Source organism: Condylostylus longicornis, unplaced genomic scaffold (genome assembly GCF_029603195.1).
Source record: "Condylostylus longicornis isolate FDR11 unplaced genomic scaffold, ASM2960319v2 ptg000175l, whole genome shotgun sequence".
Classification (NCBI taxonomy): Eukaryota; Metazoa; Arthropoda; class Insecta; order Diptera; family Dolichopodidae; genus Condylostylus; species Condylostylus longicornis.
In genome coordinates, this window is record NW_026578143.1 from 401,130 (window position 1) to 417,127 (window position 15,998).

Consider the following 15,998-nt stretch of genomic DNA (forward strand, 5'->3'; position numbering starts at 1 on the left):
TCAAGTTCAGAAAAAAAGAAATGTAGTAAGAAATATGTTGGATAAAATAGTAGTAAGAAATATGTTAGGTAATATAAAAACACGGACAATAAAAGCAAGAAACATTCTCGACAAATTAACACAATACCAAATTTTTAAAATTTCAACATATTTCTGAAATAACGTACAAAATCAAAAATGTCTTTAAACCATATATGCAAAACACAAAATTCATTTTCTACAACAAAAAAGTAGTACACAAACTTTACCCAAAACTTAAAGACAAAGAAGACAAAATGAATCAATCACACTTAATATATAAAATAAATTGCCAAGAGTGTGAAGCGTGCTATATAGGACAAACACAACAATATCTTAAAAATAGATTATATCAACATAAATATGATTGCAAAATACAAAACATTAATAAAACAGATAAAACAGCAATAGAACAACATCATTTTAACCATAATCACACTTCTAATTTCATGGAAACACAAATAAGAGACAGAGAGAAAAATTGTTATAAGAAGAATATAAGTGAAACGATACATATAGAATTAAACCCAAACAACATAAATGACAAAACAGATAAAAATAACTTAATTCATTTTAAAAATCAGTAATTATGAAATTTAAAAATTAATAAAAAATAAAAGAATCAGTAATCCCAATAGAGTAAACAACAGATCAAAACAATAGACAGCTGATTCATGATACTTTTATTATACCCGTACGAACGTGTGTTCGAAGGGTATACTAGATTTGCCTTACCTTTTGTAACGCTAAGAAATAACGGTCTTAGATATAGACTCAAGTATATGTTTTTGATCAGCGTCAAATTCTGAGTTGATTTAGCTTTGTCTGTCCGTCCGTCCGTCCCAACGATAACTCAAAAAGTAATTGAGCTAAGTTCACCAAATTTTCAAAAATGATTTATTGTAGTAAGTGCCAGAACCCTATTTAAATTGGACATAATCGGGGCACCGGTTTGGGTAGCTGGCATACAACTTCAAAATTTTTTTGGCTGTAACTCAGAAATTGTAAAAGCTGTGGTTTTGAAATTTCACACAAACGAATATATTAGTAGGGCCAATATGTCTAACAAAAGTCATTGAAATGACTTGGCTCCTTTTGGTACCTGCCATACAACTTCGAAAGTTATTTGCCTTTATCTCAGAAACTATAAAAGCTATGGCATTGAAATTTCACACAAGCCAATATATTAGTAGGGCAAATATGTTTGATAAAAGCGGTTGAAATTGCTCAGTTCCTTCTGGTAGCTGTCGTACAACTTCAAAAGTTATTTGCCTATATCTCAGAAACTATAAAAGCTGTGGTATTGAAATTGCTGCGTGGCCGATGTGCTTTATAAAATTCGTTATAATTTCTTGGCTCCTTATGGTAGCTTTCGTACAACTGCAAAAGTTATTTGGTTATATCTCAAAAACTATAAAAGCTGTGGTATTGAAATTTCACGCAAGCAAATATATTAGTAGGGCCGATATGCTTGATAAAATTCGTTATAATTTCTTGGCTCTTTCTGATAGCTGCCACACAACTTCAATAGTAGTTTGGCACACATAGTATTTTGAAAAACATATAGTACTGAAATTTTGCATTTATTAATATGGTAATACGTCAACTTAAAGTCATAGTCTGTCCCATAGTCGGTTACGGCATCTTTATTCGCACATAGGATAACAAATTCGTACGGGTATCACAGAGTTGACAAGGTCAACTCTATTTTTTCTCGTTTTTATTATAGTTTAAGTTTGGTAAGAGTCAAGTTTTGTTCCATTTACAATTTGTGTTAATTTATTTTATTTATTTATATGTCATTTATTAAAAAGAATAACTGATGATTTTAAAAAAAAATTTATTTAATTCATTTATTAGCTATTTAGTTAGTAAATTATGTTAAAATCAAATTAAAATTTGTTCAATAACTTAATGTAAGTATACATACAAGAAATGTATTACATATTGTTAAAACATTATATCATTTATATTATATCATTTATATTATTATCATATAAAATTGCGTTGGTGAAAAGTTAAAGAACATTGTTTTATTTGTCCTACACTAGACTACACCAAAAATTTTAAGAAAAAATTAATTAAAATGTCTGTTAAATACTTCTTTCCAATTTTTAGGACATTAGTAAGCTTATAGTTAACATACCTAGAAAAATGTAAATTTTGCTCTTAGTAGAGTTTCGCTTTGCGTTACCTGATTCCCCAGAAATGCTCGCCAGTGATAAATATGAATTTACAAGATTATTATTTGGCTTAAAAAACACTCCATAAATTTAACAACGTGCTCTTGACGATATATTAAGAGCACGTTGTAAAAAATGAATAAAAATTTTGATGATGAAGAAGTGATAACATTTTTCGAGCAGTCACTAGAGAATTCTATTACAGACTTTTCTTCTGATTCTGATGACAATTATGAACCTGGCAAGAGATCAGCATCTAAAATGGTTAAAGCAGAAGCAGAAAAACTTACAGAATGTTTTATGGATGAAAGGTTTGATAATGGCGTTGACACTTCCCGAAAAGTTGTGAAAATGTAAAAAAGCAATAAAAAATTAAAAGAAATGGATTCAAAGCGAAAGAATGTTAAAACGGAATTCTGGTCAAGAATACATATGTGAAAGTGGTAAATTGATGAATTCGCAAGCTACGACACCATGTATTTGCAACTGCCGACACAATTGCGTTGAAAAATTTCCTTAAGATGCAAAAATTAATAGTAATAATTCGTATTGATATCTGAGTGATTATGGAAAGCAACGATTATTTATAAAACATACTGACACACACAAAGTATATACAAGAAAACTACCGCGAATGTCTCGAAGAAATTTTACGCTTTGTTATACATTGTATGGTGAAACCGTTTTGCAAAAAATTTTACCTTCCCACTTTAAACCATTCAGATGCCCGCAATAATGCTTTAAAAAAGAAGAAAAAAAAGAATTTACTAGTCGGAAAAATATTTTTTTTTCAAAATCTAATGCAAGAAAAATTGATAGTGAGCTTGAAGAATCAATCGTACAGCGTATATAGAAAAAGCTATATTGCACTATATTAGAAAAAGCACAAAAAAAAAATTATTTTATAAGTAACTTAAACATTATAAAATGCACGATCTTTATAAAGAAACGAATCGAGCAAACAAAGTTGGCTAGTATACATATAGAAGAATCTTTAATACAAAATTTAACTACTCCTTTCATGCGCGCAATATGAAAATATGATCGATCAATCTTAGTTAGAAGCATTCAGTAGCATTTTATCAAAACTAGGCAGAAAGAGCCTTATTAAAAAATAATTTATCTAAATTAGACGAACCAAACTACTCAGAAGACGAGATTGATGAGCTATAATAAATTTTTAAAAGTAAATTTCAAGTACAAATAATATACATGAATTGTTTTTTATGTTAATATTATTTATTTTTGTTTACGACTTTTTATGTTACATTAATATCCATGAAAATACCTGTTTATATTTTCATATATGAGTTAAAGTATTATTATTTTATAATATTACAAATATTAATTTTTTACAAAATAAAATATAACAAGTAAAAACGTTTCACTCGGTATAAACCGATTGAATTATACCCTGCACTTTTCGTTTTTGTATAGCAATTACTCGAACCTGTGAAATTAGTCTATAGAAACTTCACGGATATGTCTGACCTATAATTGGACATCCGACTACCAAGTTTCATGAATCTGACTTTATTATTTTTCGAAATATTTAAAATTAGCTTCTGGAGTTGTATGGCAGGTACCCGAACCTGTCAAGCAATTCCTCTAAAACTTCAGAAATATATTTGACCTATAATTGGACACATGACTGCCAAGTTTCATGAATCTGATTTTATTATTTTTCCGAATATAGAAAATTTGCTGTTGAAGTTGTATGGCAGCCACCCGAACCGGTGCAGCTATCCCATTGCTGGACACATGTATACAAAATTTTATATTTATAGCTTTATTAGTTTTTGAAATATTTAAAATAAACTCTTTGAGTTGTATACCCGAACCCGTTGTCCGAATCAGTCCAATAACAATAGGGCTCGTCCTTGGCACAAAAGAAAAAGCTTGTGAAAGTTTGGTGTCGATTGCATTATTTGTTTTTGAGTTATCGTGCGATCGGACGGACGGACGGACGGACAGACAGACTGACATGTCTAAATCGGCGCAGAATTTTACGCTGAGCAAGAATATATATATAATGTCCATACCGCAGATGACTCCTTCAAGTATTACAAACTCCATACCAAAGTTAATATACCCTTCACGAAGTGCAGGGTATAAAAATGAAATGGTGTATACCATACAAAAAAATTAAAACAAAACAGTGTGCAATCGTTTTATATACAATTTCTGCCAAAAATAAAATAGTGTAAGAAGTACCAAGAAATTTCAAACCTCTAATTTTCTAAGATCTGTACAAATTTATGGAAATAAACTATTTATTTCCCCAAAAATGTTTGACATAACTTTTCATGATAGTCAAAGATGACTACGGGAAGATTTTAAATTCGAAACTTCATTTTAATTTTGCAAAAAACTTTAAACACGATTTACCCAAAACTATACCTTTTTTTAATACACTGTTTTATTTCTCAGCCAACGAAACATAAAAAAAACTTTTTTGAGTGTTACTTTATTTTCATACTATTCGTGTGTGCTTGCATTGCAAACTTTGCAAGTATTATGTCTGTAGTTTTGAAATTGTGTTCCATTCTGTGTGGGATATTTTAAGTTTACTTTTTTCTTCAAAAACACACCCGTTAGATGCATATAGGTACGTTTTTTTCTTAATAAAAAAAACTTAAAATAAGAAATGTTCTTAAAAATAATTACAAAAAGATACATAATTAAACAAATAATTAGCTCCTTTGAGATCTAATATCTTTTTAGGAATTTATTTTAGAACTTTCCTTTGAGTTGCATCGCATAAAATCGTAAAATACCTTCGACAATAAGCATTTTAAGCGATAAATTACTGTATACGTATAAAATAATTCGCTACTAAAATGCGTGCACGTATGTAATAGCATAGGCGAACAAAACACGTATTAATGCAGGTGAATAAAACGCGTGAATGTACAATTAGTTAACACTAATACTATATAGGGAAATGCTTATAGCATACGATTTCTATACAAAAAGTCCAAGGTTCGAACCCTTAAAAATGCTATTCAGCGGGTTTCCATTCCAAATATTTTTTTGAAAATACCCTATTTGTAAGAAGTTTGATGCAATAGAATAACATTTCTTATAAAATTTTTTCTTAAAAATGTATTGTCAAGAGGTTTAATGTACACTTATGTTTTGCATACTAATACATTTTGCAGCAGATTGCGAAAATAATACATAACTAAATGCGTACGTACATACTTATTATAAAACTATATAGATTTTATTAAAACTTTACAATTTTCTTATGAAAGTGATCACTTTTTATTAAAACTCACACTTACAAATATGAATTTACGTATAATATTTATACCACCACAAGTAAATAAAAAATTATCTCTACAGGATGTAATACCATTTTGTAAAAAACGGTCATAGAGCATCTTGGGAGGGGATGAAGGTGGAGGGCAGGTGGAACTCTTGCTTTTTCTGGGACCCTAGAGGCAAAACCCTATCTAATGCCTTTTGTCCCATGTCTCTAGCCCTTCTAGAAGTACCCGTACTTTTTGGTACCTGAGAAGAAGCTATATATATATATAAAGTAAAATAGGTTGATTTTTAAAGAGTTATACGAAATACGAATAAAATATAGAATTATGAAGGAAAATTGAAGGTACTGTTGTAGTCTGATAGCCAGAAGATTATTTGATCGATGCTTGCCTGGATGTTGTCGTATTTTTCTTTTTTGGATTATTTAAAAAAAAAAATTTTTTCATTTTGTTTAAATTTTTTGTTTTATTTTTTTTAATATATAACAGATAAATATTATTATAAAAGTTTAAAGAAAATTTCCAAAAAGATATTGCTATAAAAGTTTGGAAAAATTCGCAAAAATTTTATGTACGTGTACATAAACATGTGCGTACATGTAATCTGTTATTTGTGATTTGGCATATAGAAACACATAATTATAAGATCATGGGGGTAACATTCAGAAATAAGTTTTTTAAATAAAGAACAGGTTTAGGCATGAATAAAATAATATTTTTATTCAAATATATGATATATATTTTAAAATTTTTTGTTCAAAAAGTTAGAAATAAAATTTTAAGCACAAACATTATGTATGTTATGAATGTACACCTATTTTTTTAAAACTGCAGGTGAACATATAGAAATAAATTTTTCAAATAAAGAAAAGGTTTAGGCATAAATAAAATAATAATTTTATTCAAATATATGTACATAAGTATTGTTCCAAGCGAAATTTAACATTTTACAGTTTTTCGCTTGGAACAATAAAAATAAAATTCTAACTACATACGTACATATATTCTGTATGTATATTTTTTTAAAGCTTGCTGACGAAACATAATATTCAAAACAATAACAAATGAAGCATTAATATTCAGATGCCACAAAACATCTGATGTCTTTGATGGAAGCTGACATTTATTTACGTTAAGATTAATTCAATAATTTACGTCAGTTATTCTTTTTTAATAAATAACATATAAATAAAAAATCTGATGTGGTCAGCACATAACCGACCGCATTGTGTATCGTCTAGTTGAGTGAAAGTGTTACAGAATATTAAAAAAATGTCTGTTAAGTACTTCTTTCCAATTTTAGGGACATTTGTAAATTTATAGTTAACATATCTATAGAAAAATGTAAATTTGGCTCTTAGTACAGTTTCGTTTTGGTAATGCCCAGAACTCAAATATCAAATTTCATGAGATCCCATCAATTCGTTCCGTAGATATGGTGAAAAATGTAAAATCGGCCCGCAAATCAGTTTTCGAGCCCTGATCTTTCCAAAAAATTTATATGTTCATTGTTTTGATACGAGGAATTCATATATTAAATTTCAATCAAATCGGTTGGTTATTTCTCTTTTTATACACAAAAATGAATATTTGGCCCGTAGTGAACGCCTAGTTGCCGATGCCTGATTTCTTCCAAAAGTTAGCAATTTTCACGGACAGTCGAGAAAACCTTATATATTAAATTTCAAGTAAATCGGTTAAATACTTTCTTCAAAATGTTCAAAAATGTAAAACGGACCCGCTAAAAAGTGCAGTTCCCGAGGCCTGATATATTCCAAAAGTTGATCAATCTGTGCCATGGTGGAAAAAAACTTACATATAAAATTTCATCAAAATCGGTTCAGCAGAACTTGAGATACACGCGTGCACACACAGACCGACAGACCGACAGACCAACAGACCGACAGACTGACGGACCAACAGTTTGCTAAAAAAGGTTTACTTACACTTCCCCACTATGGAGAAGTGCATTCCCACCGAAAACTCGATATGCAAAATTTGTTGCCATCACATAACCTACCTTTTGTTTACACAATACGGTCGGTAATAAATAAATAAAATAAATTAACACAAATTGTAAATGGGACAAAACTAGACTCTTACAAAACTTAAACTATATCAAAAATAAAAATACATCGAATCAGCTGTTTATTGTTTTGATCTATTGTTTACTCTATTAGGGTTACCGCTTATTTTAATTTTTTGAAATTTCATAAATACATATTTATAAAATGAATTTGAAATACTTAGCGGCGGAAACCCGCTAATATTGATTTGTACGGGTAAAGCTTTTTATACCTGTACGAACGTATGTTCGAAGGGTATTATAAATTTGCCCTACCGTTTGTAACGCTAAGAAATAACAGTCTTAGATATAGACTCAAGTGTATGTTTTTGATTAGCGTCGAATTCTAAGTTGATTTAGTTTTGTCTGTTCGTCCGCCCGTCCGTCTGTCCGTCCCAGCGATAACTCAAAAACTAATTGAGCTAAGTTAACCAAATTTTCACAAATGATTTATTATAGTAAGTACCAGAACTCTATTCAAATTGGACATGATCGGGTACCAGTTTGAGTAGCTGCCATACAACTACAAAATTTATTTGGCTATATCACTGAAACTAAAAAAGCTGTGCTATTGAAATTTCACACAAACGAATATATTAGTAGGGCCAATGTGTCTCATAAAAGTCTTTGAAATTACTTGGCTCTTTCTGATAGCTGCCATACAACTTCAATAGGAGTTTGGCACACACAGTATTTTGAAAAACGCAGTACTGAAATTTTGCATAAATTAATATGGTAGTACGTCAACTTAAAGTCATAGTCTTTCCCATAGTCAGTTATGGCATATTTATTCGCACATAGGATAACAAATTCGTATGGGTGACAAGGTCAACTCCAATTTTTCTCGTTTAACTTCATTTTGAACAAAAACAACAAAAAATTAAAATTATCAATAAAAAAAGTTCATCTGATATTTCGCATTTTTCCGGGTTCGATCTTACAACTTTTTGCATAAAAATCGTATGCTATACGTACTACCTTATATATTATTAGTAGTACGTAATCACACATTCACCAATATTGTATTATTAGTATAACGCAATTACACATTCCTTTATAGTAATTGATCGCTTAATGTAATTATTGCCAACAGTATTTTACGATTTGAATAGATATAACTCAAAACGAGTTTCCAAAATAAATTATTCAAAAAATATTAGAACTACGATGGCACTAGCTATTGAATGTCGAGCTGTCGGTAGAAACGCAGTTCTCCATAGTAGGGAAGCGTAAATAAGCTACTTTTAGAGAGATATCAGTCTGTCGGTCTGTGTTCTATATTGTATCTCAAGTTCAGCTGAACCGATTTTGATGAAATATTAAATGTAAGTTTATTTTATCTATGGCACGGATTGATCAACTTTTATGATATATCAGAACTTGGTTACATTTTTGCGTATATAAAGAGAAATAAATAACCAATTTGCTTTAAATTTAATATTTAAATTTGGGGTGTTTAAACAATGAATTAATAAATTCATTGTTTAATTGCTGAGACAACACCAGATTTTTTGATTTGTGTTTCTGATAATATAAAGTATAAAAGAAAAACGTGTTTTTGTTATACAAAAATTTTCACAAAAAATCTTAAAACAAAGCTGTTTCGGAACTAAAAAGTTCTAATGTCAGATTTTTCTGGGATCTTTTGTCGAAAACCAATTCTAGAAGTACCCATACATTTTCCCACCTCGGAAGCATCTTTATATAACAACTACTCGCGTGTGCTCGCAATGCAAGCATTTCAAGTACTATGTCTGTAGTTTAGAACTTATGTTCCATTATGTATTTAAGATATTTTAAGTTTACTTTATTTTTGTTTAAAAAGACACTAATAACACACATGCTCTTAAAAATAATTATAAATAAAGTTGGGTCAAACCAATGGTTTGTATTGTAGCACTTTTCCCTTCAACAAGTGAAAATTCTGCTTTTAAATACAGTTTATGTATACCTATCACACTATTAAAATTATTTTCATCCATATACAAAACTATATCATGCATATTCATATCCTATACACTATATACATAATCCATATACTATATTTAAGACGAACGATTTATGCAGTCTTTCAAATAAAGCAAAAATTAATATTATATATCATCGACATCAAATGATGATAATATTCTAAAAGATTTTCCTCTTGAAATAATCAACTAAAATATTATTTCAATACAATAAATTAAGCAAAACAAACGACACTTATTCTTTTTAATTTTTCTCTTTTATTTTCATAAATTCTTTTTTTGTCGTAAATTTTTTGTACTTATCATATTTCAAAACAAATAAAACCAATTGTAATTTTAACTTAACTAAACTGACCTATGTTTTTATTAAAACATAGTGTGAACGAACGACCCACTTAAAAATGTTTATGTTGCATTTTTCATTTAATTTCGTTTAACTTATTATTATAACGTTAATATGGTATAATGGTAATTTTGTAATAAACATGTGGCTTGCATATTGAGAATTTCAAATCGATTATTTTAGAAATTATTGTAAGTAATTATAAGATAAGCAAATTTAATGATAATTTTGTAATGTGTCCCAAATTAGAAAAAAAGATTTTTTTTTAATATTATTTTAGTAATTTTAAGAACATTTTTGTATTTTGTAAAATTAATAAAAGTTCAGTTCATTTGTTACCAATAAAGCAATCGGTCGAATCGACCAAAAATTGAAAATAAAAGGTGTTTAATTCAGTTTTATGATCAAAGTTACCCTTGAACATATAAGTGGCGCAGTTCCGGTAGGATTTTAAAAACAAAAAGGCTGAAAGAAAAAAAAAGTAAAGTTGAAACACCTAGTGAATAAAAGTGAACTCAAAAGGAAAAATTAATTTTATGTGCTATCTGTAAAATTAATTTGAAAAACAAACAATAATATTCTGACTAAATTTGAATTAGAAATTAATTTGAATAATTTAATATTTTCAATATTATAATAACAAAAAAGTAAAACAAAGAAAGAAAAAAAAACTTCCTTGTGAACATTAAACATTAAAAACTGAAATTAATACAATAAAATCATAAAAAAATTTTAATCATTGAAATATTATTATATAACTATTGAAATATTATTATATTATACAAACTATCAATAATTTTGCTATAATAAATAAAAAGCAATAAGGTATTTTTATTTGCTGTGAAAAAAAATAATATCTGTGAAACAAAAAGGAAAACCACAATGGCACAATCAAATACATCATCCGGGCAATCCTCATCAGCTGCTTAACCTGCTGCACAAGCCCCAAAACTATCGCTTTCCCTGGACCCGATGAAATACATTTCAGAATTTCCGGAGTTTGGTGGTAAATCGCACGAATTATTTAATTTTATAGGTTTAGTTGAAAATGTAATCCCAATAGTTAGTAAATATGACGAAAATGTCAAATAATACTTTTAAATAAAATTAAATCTAAGCTAGTAGGTAAAGCGAGGGAAATAGTGGAAATAAATAACCGCGTTTCAATCTGGTCTGAAATAAAAACAATTTTAATCAATAATTTTGGTGAAAAGAAAACGACATTGTAAATCTATGAGGAATTGCAATGTGTAAAATTTACTAGTTCACCTGTTGACTTATACAACCGGATTAAGCACATTTTACGTCGGTTGAATAATAAAGTAAAGGACCTACCTAATGCACCTGCCATAATTCAAGCCAATATTCTAACGGGCTTACGAATTTTGAAAGAAAAACTTGTGGAACCAATGCGTTCTATAATATTTAGCCGTAATCCTAGTTCTTTGGAGGAGGCAATAGACATATTGTATGAGGGGAGTTATGCTGAATATAATCCCTTTAGAAATTCCTATAATTTTAATAAAACTAATACTAATTCCTCTAATCAAAATAAGAAAAATTTTAATAATTTTAATAGTTATAGAAATAATAATACCAATACTTACACACGTAATAATAGCAATACTACTGGTAATAATAACAACAATATTACCGGTTATAATAATAATTTTATGCGTAATGATCGCAGTAGTAATAATAGAAATTTTAACCGTAGTAATAATTATACTAACAACATTAATCGTAATAGTAATTATAGTGGTAATAATTATAGTCGTGGCAACAGCTATTCTGAATCCAGACATCATCGGGGTCTGAACAGTCGAAATTACTCACCTGCTAATTTTCAAAATTCTCGATCTGAGCCCATGGATATTGATCCGTCTACCTCAAATCATAGAATAACACCATAGAAAAACAAAAAATCTCTGGAGCACATTTTCAAGGCTCAAACGAGCCTATAAATCCAGTTGAAAATTTTCAGTTGACTGCCTCGGGGGAGAACTTCCTTATATAAAGTTGCAATCCAAAGGAAGGCCACTAAAATTTATTGTGGATTCTGATGCTACAATGAGCATCATTAATACTGGAATTTGAAACCCCATGTATTAATCAAAAATTAAACCACTTAATATAAAAACTTTATGTAATACTTTTATCTGCGATACTAAAGTAACAATAGATGCTTTCATTGAGTTTGATTCTGATAGTAAACTTAATTTCCTTGAAATAAATTTTCACGATAAATTTGATGGTTTATTAGGCAATAATATCCTAAAACCATTAGGGGCCATAATTAATTACACAAACAATAGTTTAGAATTGAATACAGGTAATGTATTTCCTCTATATTTCAATCAAAATGAAGAAAATGAATACCATATTCCGGTCCCAGTTAACAAACTAAGCGTTTTCCAAAATGAAATTTTCTCAGGCGAAACTAATGTCAGATGTAATCATTTGGACCCTATTACAAAAAAGGAACTTTTAACAATTTTAAGAAAGTTCGATAAGGCCTTTTATCATGAGGGTGATAATTTATCTTTCACTCATAACATTAATCATAAAATCAATACGGTCAACGAAATTCCCATCTATACTAAAACCTATAGGTACCCTGAAATTCATAGAAAAGAAGTAAATGAACAAATTGAAGAAATGCTAAAGCAAGGGATAATAAAACATAGTGAGTCATCTTATTCGGCTCCTTTGTGGGTCGTCCCAAAAAAGATGGATGCATTCGGGAAACAAAAATGGAGAATCGTCATTGACTATAGGAAACTTAATAATGTTACTATAGATGACAAGTATCCAATCCCAAATATGGATGATATTCTCGAAAAACTTGGGCGTTCAATGTACTTCACTACTCTAGATTTAGCAAAGGGTTTCCATCAAATTGAGATAGCAAAAGAAGATACACAAAAGACGGCTTTTAGTATCACAAGTGGTCACTATGAGTTTTTGCGGATGCCATTCGGTCTTAAGAATGCTCCAGCAACCTTTCAGCGTCTCATGAATTCTGTTCTAAAGGAATTCATTGGAAAATGTTGTTTTGTTTATCTCGATGACATTATTATCTTTAGTACAAGTTTGGAAGAACATCTAATCTTAAAATACAGCTCGATAAAAGTGAATTTTTCAAACAAGAGACTGAGTTTCTTGGCCATATTATTACTACTAATGGTATCAAACCAAATCCAAATAAAATTGATGCAATTAATAGGTTTCCAATACCCAGAACTCCAAAACAAATTAAGAGCTTTTTAGGTCTAGTTGGATATTATAGAAAATTCATTAAAGATTTCGCCAAAATTGCCAAACCACTCACACTCTGTTTAAAGAATGGAAAACGCATTGACGTCACTAATTACGATTATAAAGAAGCATTTAACAAGTTAAAGTTCCTAATTACAACTGATCCTGTCCTCATTTACCTTGATTTTTCCAAAACATTCGTCTTAACAACAGATGCCAGTGATTTCGCTATAGGTGCTGTATTATCTCAGGATAATCACCCTGTATGTTATGCTTCGCGCACACTAAATGAGCACGAATGTAAATACTCTACAATTGAAAAAGAATTGTTGACAATAATTTGGGCAACGAAATACTTCCGCCCATATCTCTTTGGTCGTAAATTTACCATAAGGACAGATCATAAACCACTTCAGTGGCTTCAAAATTAAAAAGAACCAAACTCGAAGCTACAAAGATGGAAAATTAAATTGGAAGAATTTAATTTTGACATCGAATATCTGAGTGGTAAAGAAAACAAAGTGGCAGACGCACTTTCACGTGCAAAAATTCTTTTAAATGAAAGTACACTACTCAATTCGAATTCAAAAGATAATGACTCTCCTATTTCAAACGACAATGAAATACGATCAACTGATGCCACTACACATTCTGCTGATGAAGATAATTCTGAATACATCCTAATTTCATTTTCCCCACTAAACTTTTTTAAAACACAAATTATTATTAGTGCCGGTAACTCTAATTCGTCGCACATAAAAAAAATTAATGGTAGAACAAGAAAAACAATCGTTTCTACAAACCCAGACGAAAAGTTTTTTGTGGACGTATTTAAAAAACACATTCCAACTAAAGGAATCGTGGGAGTAATGATCGACGATATTGTAGTTTATAATGCTTTTCAAAAAACTTATTTAAAGTATTTTTCAAAAATTTAAAATTAAACAAATGTTCGTCACTATTAAAAGATGTGTCAAATAGAAGTGAACTACATGAAAGAATAATGAACCAACACACTACAACAAACCATAGAGGTATTAATGATGTGTATTTGAATCTCAAAAGTGAAATTTATTATCCTAAATTAAAAATCGAAACACAAAAAATAATTAATAACTGTCATCTTTGTAATATCGCGAAATATGAACGACATCCATTAAAACTACCCTTTAAAATTGCTGAAACAACTGAAAGACCTCTACAAATTGTAAACATGGATATTTGGTTCCATAAAAAAGGTAAACATTATCTCATTTTAATTGACAAATTTACAAAACATGCGCAAATAATCCCCTTAAGCTCAGGAAATTGGAATGATTTAAAAACTGCTTTAATGCAGTATATCTCCTCTTGTGGTAAACTGGAAAAAATTGTTACTGATAGAGAAAAAGGTTTTACCAATTTAAATTTTAAAAACTTTTTAGATAATGAGGGTATACAAATTCATTTTATTACTCCAAACAATAAAAGTAGTAATGCCGACATCGAGCATTTTCATAACACCTTAAACGAACACCTAAGGGTTCTTGAAGTTATAGAAAAAGAACCGGGTATTCCCAATGATGTAGACCCAATAATTCAAATAGTTAAAACTTATAATGAAACTATTCATTCATCTACCGGAAAAAGACCCATAGATAACAATTAATAAAAAATTAATAAACAAATAACAATTAATAAACAATCAGGTAACAATTAATAAACAAATTTCAGAACAGATTGAATAAAGTTGGGTCAAACCAATGGTTTGTATTGTAGCACTTTTCCCTTCAACAAGTGAAAATTCTGCTTTTAAATACAGTCTATGTATAGCTATCACACTATTAAAATTATTTTCATTCATATACAAAACTATTTCTAGGATTGCATATATTCAGGATAACGCATATATGCAGTCTTTGAAATAAAGCAAAAATTAATATAAAAAGGGGTTAATATAATGCTCGATTTAAAGGTTTAATTGTGTGAGTTAAGAAAAATAATTATATTTTTTAATTTCATGGAATTTACCGTTAGCTTTTTGCGTTTATAAAAATTTGGAAAAGCTTGCGGTTTCGGAAATATAAGGTGTCAAAAATTCAAATTTTACAAATTTCAAGAGGCGATAACTTGAGAGGGGGTGGAGTTGGAAAAAAGTTTCTTCTAACGAAATAAACTATTTGTTAATGTCTAAAAGCCCCTAAAATTTCAAGCTTCTACAGGCTGGGGTCTAGAAGAAAAACGACATAAAAAATTTGGAAAAAAAGGACTTTAGATAACGGTTAATTTGAACCGCTATTTTGTTTTTCTAAAGTTTAACTGTACTATTAACTACAGGGGAAGCAAGCCGCTGCCTTTATGCGTTTGCAAAATTTCAAAAATGTTTATGGTTTCATTGCAACAAATAGTTAAAAAAGGCCATTCTTAGGGTTTTGGGGCGTATAACTTCTAAGGGGGAGATAGGTAAAAATTTTGTTTTATGGAAATAAGTTTCTAGTAAAGATCTATGTACGTATTAAATTTCAGCTTTCTATCTTCAAGGGTGTAGAAGTTTTGTATACAAAAAAGTGTCCACGGAAAAACTGACGGACGGGCGAGCGGACGGATGGACAGAGTGAAACTAATAAGCACTTTTTTCAAAAAATTTTTGGAAAAGTGCTAAGAACTACATAAATAAACAAATGATTAGCTCCATTTAGATCTTATATTTTTTAAGTAATTTATTTTAGAACCTCGCTTCGAAATATGTCGGTTAAAATTGTAGATGACAAATGACAATAAGCACTTTGGGAGGACAATTACTGGACACACATGAAATAATGCGTTACTAATCTGAATCCAAGCACATATATATTTGGTTTCTGTAAGCATACGAATAAAGTGCGTGAATGTATAATTAGGTAATGCTAAATA

The 15,998-nt window shown here is 29.5% G+C and overlaps 1 protein-coding gene across 1 annotated transcript; it reads left to right on the forward strand.

The window, feature by feature from the left end:
• Positions 1-2,336: 2,336 nt before the first annotated feature.
• LOC129616299 (putative uncharacterized protein DDB_G0283431) lies at positions 2,337-11,761 on the forward strand. The gene is made up of 2 exons (XM_055531879.1): positions 2,337-2,554; positions 11,428-11,761. The coding sequence occupies exons 1-2, from the start codon at positions 2,337-2,339 to the stop codon at positions 11,759-11,761; spliced, it is 552 nt and encodes a 183-aa protein (XP_055387854.1).
• The last annotated feature ends 4,237 nt before the right edge of the window (positions 11,762-15,998 follow it).

Coding starts and splice junctions, on each gene's coding strand:
- LOC129616299 (XM_055531879.1), top strand. CDS start 2,337: ATGAATAAAAATTTTGATGATGAAGAAGTGATAACATTTTTCGAGCAG. Junction 2,555..11,427: donor TCCCGAAAAGTTGTGAAAAT/GTAAAAAAGCAA, acceptor TAATTTTAATAG/TTATAGAAATAATAATACCA.